This window comes from Etheostoma spectabile, chromosome 7 (assembly GCF_008692095.1).
Source record: "Etheostoma spectabile isolate EspeVRDwgs_2016 chromosome 7, UIUC_Espe_1.0, whole genome shotgun sequence".
NCBI classification, from domain to species: domain Eukaryota; kingdom Metazoa; phylum Chordata; class Actinopteri; order Perciformes; family Percidae; genus Etheostoma; species Etheostoma spectabile.
Genome location: NC_045739.1, coordinates 6,853,029 through 6,859,020, shown reverse-complemented (window position 1 = coordinate 6,859,020; position 5,992 = coordinate 6,853,029). Strand labels below are relative to the sequence as shown.

The 5,992-nt window shown below is 43.6% G+C and overlaps 1 protein-coding gene across 9 annotated transcripts in view; it reads left to right on the top strand.

Annotated features, from left to right (window-relative positions):
- Positions 1-5,992, top strand: part of zbtb46 (zinc finger and BTB domain containing 46) — a 60,864-nt gene that overhangs the window by 45,851 nt on the left and 9,021 nt on the right. For 8 of the 9 annotated variants that reach the window (XM_032521507.1, XM_032521506.1, XM_032521510.1 and 5 more), the window contains exon 5: positions 4,737-5,095. The exons of the other annotated variant lie outside the window; for it this stretch is intronic. In XM_032521507.1, coding sequence (XP_032377398.1) covers positions 4,737-5,095 — 359 coding nt within the window. The remainder of the gene's footprint in view (positions 1-4,736; positions 5,096-5,992) is intronic. 9 annotated transcript variants of the gene reach the window in all.

The window sequence follows — 5,992 nt, the reverse complement described above, 5'->3', positions numbered from 1 at the left end:
TGTGTGTGTGTGTGTGTGTGTGTGTGTGTGTGCTGCCACTTGAGTGTGTAATGAGTTGGTGTGGCAATGCCAGTGATGATTAGTCAGCTGTGACTCAGCGAGAGAACATTTTGCTGGGATCTCTCTCGCTTTTGTGAGAAATATTTGTTTTTCTGTGTCAGGTTCGTTGTGTGTATCAATGGGTCTACGGCTGTGTTTCACAGCAGCAACATAAAACAACAGAACTGCAGCAACTGTTCCGATATTACTTATTTACTATACTTCAGCACCAGAAACCATGACATTATTGACTCTACTCAACTACGGCACAAACCTTTTACATCCTGTTAAAACCACCGTCAAAACATTCATAAAATTGTATCCCTAAAAATAACCAGAATAACATGAACTGATGATAGAAAAATGTTATGTCATGTGAGATCTAATAGATTACAAACCATAGAAATGTCTAGCATCAAATATATTTTTTGTGTGGTTATTCCTTTGGTCTTTGAATATCTGAATACTTCACTACATATGCAGAAAAATAATTAATATTAATATTTTTTGATAAGTTGTATCAGCTAAAATCTCTCACTTAAATGTATAGTGTATAATCACCTGAATCCAGGAATCGTGTTTCAATTAGCTTAGAATAAGCCCTTCAAATTTACAGAGCAATGCAGGCATTTAAAGGAGCAGTGTGTAGGATTTAGGGAGATCTATTGGCAGAAATGTGATATAATATTCAAAATTATGTTTTTATCAGAGTATATTCACCCGACCTAAGAATCGTGTTTTCATCAGCTTAGGTGACCTTCTCTATAGGGAACAAGTCCACCATGTTACACCACCCTGTTTTCACAGTAGCAACACGAACACTGATGAACACAATGAACAACTCTGCACAAATTTGTTCAAAACAAATGCATTCAAGGTAACTTTGATAAATTAGTCACATTAATCTGCCGCCGTCAATCTCGGAGACCCACTTCTTCAAATGTTGTTAGCAAGCATGTAAGGAGCCTAGCTAGTAAGGATAGCTATAGTTTAAATTTAGAATCCAGCTGGGTGGGCGAGGTTAACACGCTGTACGTAGCTGCTCGTGCAAGTGGATTCATTATTTAATTCTAACACTACATGTTCACTACTTCAATACAGATGAAGCTAAATATGTACTCCCACAATCCAGAAGAATTTTGGAAAGTATTTTCAAAGACTCAAAAGGGTTGGCTGAGGAGGCGCAAAGAAAATACAAGAGGTAGTATGAAAAAGAGTGCTTAGAAACTTAAGAAACAACACATTTGGAAGAGCCAATCAGTGTGATTAGCTATCCCATAATTTTATTTTGAATATTTATTTATTTGTCACAATGTGCTTGGCAATTAAAATATTTGTAGTGTAGCACCATATAGTAAAGGATATTCATTTTTACCTTTTATTAATTATTATTATTATTCTAACCACATCAATATTAAATGAATATACATCCTTATTTGTGCACAATTTGTTCATGTTTAGAGATTTCTTTCCTTTGTTCAGTTTTTTTGGCCTCCTGTGAGGGTGTTAAACAGTCAGTGTCTACATGTGTGTATCTTTGTGTGTGCCAGTGTGAGCGTATATTTGTTTGAGTCCATGTCTGCGTGGGCACATTTGTATGTGTGTGTGTGTGTGTGTGTGCAACTTGTGTGTTTGCGTCTCTTTGCTTTTACTGGCTAGTAATTGGATCTTTTGTCCAGAGTTCTGCCTGTCTTTGTGAGCGGAAGAAAAGCAAAGGAAGGGTACAACTCTGAGCCAAGTCATGTCTTTTGAGTTGAGCGCCACTCACCTACAAGACTGAATAGACCAAAACACACATTTGCAGTTGCACATACGCGCTCGTACACACACGTCACATCACCCCTTTTGTGTAAGTGTTAAGTGTGTGGGATTGAGATGTTTCTGTTGGCTTAAAGAGGAGAATTAGATGCTGTCACAGCACAGATAGACAGCCTTACAAGCTCCAGAGAAAAGAGGAAGAGGCTTTTTGATACACACTCACACTTTACAGTTACCCTCAGCCTTTACTATATGAAAAGGAGATTTGGAGAATTCAAAGAATGTTAATCAATAGCTCCCTGCATGAAAAGGAAAAAAAAAACATGTCAAATGATTATAGCTGTACTTCAGTTGTCACCAAAGAAACCTCAGGGAGGTTTTTGGTAAGCCAAACCCTATTTTGAATTCACTACACAATAGGGGTTGGGGAAATGGGCTTGTCGAGATGGCCAACAACCTCCCCTCCCTCCTCGGGTCTGTCCCTGTGCCTAAATGAGGACAGAAAATAAACAAACACTGTACCTCAGATTACTGGGCGGAGGATAAGTCTGCCTGGTTTGACAGATCGCTACTCCCTGCCTCCCTCCCTCCATCCAGCCCTCTTTCCCCCTCCTCCTGTTCTCCTCCTTGCTTCTCCTTCACCCTCGCTTAACATCCTTCCTGTCCCTTTCTTCCTCCTGTACTCCCCCTCACACCATCCCTCCCTCCTTCCCTCTATCCATTTCTCCTTCACCCCTCCTTAACACTCATCCCTCACACTCTCCCTTACTCCCTCCCCTTCTGGCCAGCTCCTGCAGTTCCTCCCTATTTGTCTCACTCCTATATCTTTCCCCCTCTTTTTCTTCCTCTGTGGAGTATCAAAGTATGTTGGTTTAAAATCCTGGGAAAGTATTGATCTAGGCAGAGAGGAGGTAAAGCAAGGTCACCTGGCCCAATTGAAGAGAGACCAGTGAATATAAGCAAAAAGCCTTGACACAGAGTTTCTGTCTCCCCCTCCCTTCCTCTTCCTCTCCCTCTCTTCTCTCTATAATTGATTGTTTAATAAAACATGCTTCTCCTAAAGATTCATACATCCAAAATCAAATCGAGATTCAATGTCCTACAGTTTAACCACTGAAAACTTCTCCCTCTTTACATTTAGCAATTTAAACCATCACCTTTGTTGACAACGCCTGAGATTCAAATGCACAGCTCATCTTCTTTGCCATCCTCCTAGCATGTGGAATGCCAAAATACAGTGGGGGCCAGTCTGTGTGTCAATCAGCCTCCTGATTCAAATTAAGATCGTTGGGATTTTGCCCCTGTACCCCTTTTGTGAATCAGACAATCAATCAATGCCAACAATGAATTTTACCAGACCATCCCTCCATACCTGTCCACACTGCCACAGCATACCGGCTGTAAAGAACATCCAATTAACTATAGGGATCATGCTGACTTTATTGAACTTTTCTCTCCACTGCCTGCTCTCATCACTTCACATCTGCTTTTGAAAATGTACTCACCTTGTATAGTAGCTCCTAGTGGCTTCATAGCTGCTTCTCTGGAGGTTTTTATGATTTGTGTTTATGATTGTGACACAAATGATGCAAGAGACTTTTTAGATTGAAAATGTGGATCCTATATAGCCTATCATACCCTCTGCCTTCCTTTTTAAACACAAAAGGAAAGGAAGAATAGTGATGCTCAATGTAAAGGTTGCTATCAGTGCAGGAGTAATAACTTTCAATCTGGTCGTGGGGAGATTTCCCATTTAAGGTCACCTAATCCACTAAACCTTTTTGGAACTGTTGGCACTTTCATAGAAATTATAAATGCAAATTCAGATTTGCTTTACTTCACCAAAAGGACAACAAAAGGTTAAATAAAATGGTCCCAATGTTTTGATATTCCATGATAGTCCTTTCCTAAGAAGTGGCTACTGCCAGAACACCATTTGTTAATGAGCTGCTCCCCCTCACCTGTAGCTCATCTTTTACTCTTCGTCTCCCATTCTTCCTCCCTTTTTAATGTTGTTCTTCCCATCGCTGCCGGAGATGGAGAAGAGGAGATGGGGAGTTAAGCATTTGTGTGTGTTCTCAGTAAGTGGGAGTGGGGAGTGTCGGGTGCGGTAGTTTCACATTCCAGGAATCCGTACACGTTCGAGCATCATGGTTGTGTGATTCTGTCCGTTGCGCAAAAGAGGGCAACGAATGGCTAACCCACTGCATAACTCTGGAGACATTCCCCAAAACGCTGCCCACACTCACTCGTATTCGTATCTGCACAAACACAATCCAGAATAACCTGCAACACATTGCACTTTGATTAATATGCACAATGAGAAAACGAAAGGTGCCTCTCAATACAAGCTAATGGTGATATTAATGTAGCAGAAAAAAGCTTCAGGCTAAACGCTCTTTAAGAGGCGAGATATGAAATTCTTCATCCAGCATGCCTTAACTTATTGCCGGTAAACATCTTACATGGACGATATAGCCGTCCTTTACCCTGTGTGTACAAAAAGTCTTCACTTGAGCTGCAAGATGGCTTCTCTCCAAAACAATCTCCCTCCACGCTACAGAGGATCCTCAAGCCCTCTCCATATATGCATTTTACTCGCTCACACAACACATGCACACTCACTCACTGAACACACACACGCTGCCATCCTCTGCGCACGCATGTGGGTGGAAGGAGAAGGAGAGCAGAGGAGCAAAGTAACCGAGAGAGAAAGAGAGAAGAGAAGCCCTAACCCTTTCCCCTCGGCTGGTGGAAAGTGAAACTTCAGAGTTTTTCTTCCTCCCCCTCTCCATAGTGTTTGATAGTGTAGCACTGGCAGCCTCTGTGTGCCCCCCCCCCCTGCCCACTCTCTCCCATTGTGTTCTGGTGGCCAGCTGCTAGCAGAGTTGCAGTTATACGTGAGTGGGTGGGTGAGACTCGTTTCCTGTGCTCCTCAGGGCTCCGCTCCAACAACTACTGCAGCACGCTCCGGCCAGGGGCCACGGGGGCCACTATTCATAACAAACAGGGGGCTGGCTCCTCTCCTCTTCCTCCTCTTCCACTTCTTCCTCTTCTTCCTCCTCATCTTCCACCAACACCACCACCACTACCGCCATCATCATCATCATCATCATCATCCTCAACCTCATCATCAGCATACTTCCCACCCACTCCGCCTACAACACTGCACCCCTCTGAGTCTCGGCCCCTGGAGGCCCCCGGTCTGCGGGCCGGGGCACCCCCGCTGCGCTCAGAAGGGTCGGACATGGAAGTGGAAGCGGCCGTCGAGGGCCCAGAGCCCTCCACCTTGCCTGAGGTAAGCACACAGAGCCTGGCTCAGCTCCAGGGCAAAGGCTGCTCTCGGGGTACTGCTTCTCCAGTCAGAAAAAAGTTTGTAAGAGTGAGTGGAGATGTTCATCCAGGGAGCAGCTTCATCCTGTTTCTGCAAACACACTGAGGGGGGTTGAGGTGACGGAGAATAGAAAGTGACTTGGGAAGTGGTGGGGTTGTGGATCTTTCTGAGGAGTAGGGGTTAAGGGGGTCTTTTTTTATTCAGCATCCCTCAACCCCTCTCTGTATCTCACTTTTTGTGTAGAATCTGGCATATTTCCTGCTACACTGTTTTATTTTGTTTGTCTTTCTTTTCTGTTTGCTTTCTTTGCTTTTTCTTCCGTTCAGATTTCCAATTCTCCAGTCTTATCTTACTTTTTTTCACATCGTTTTTTTTAATATAGCCAGACCCAAATTCACCTTTTAAGCCAAGAGTCTTTGCTCAACATGAGCGTTAATGTAGTTTAGAGTGGTTACATTAGAGATGACACATGTGGTCACAATGGCAGAGTGTGCTTTGAGATGGCAGATAACAGGCAAGGTAGTGAGATGAGACTGAGTAGAATCAATACAAGTAGACAATGAGAGGTTTGCTCTCGCAGCCCAGGAAATTGTTTGTTCTGTTTGGTGTGTGTGTATGTGTGTGTGTGTAGGTGTGTGTGTGTGTGTGTGTGTGAGAGCATGGCAGTATGAGCATGTGTGGATGTGAGTTTTGTGCCAGTCTGTGCGTGTACGCTATGTTCGCGGGTGAGCGTTTTAGGAGCAGCATTTGATTTCAGTGGACCTGCCTCCAAACAAGCCTCCCTATCTCTGTGGACAAGCCATCTGTTTGCCCAGTGCATGGTGTTCTGTTCTCAGGGAGGAGGAGGAGGAGGAGGAGGAG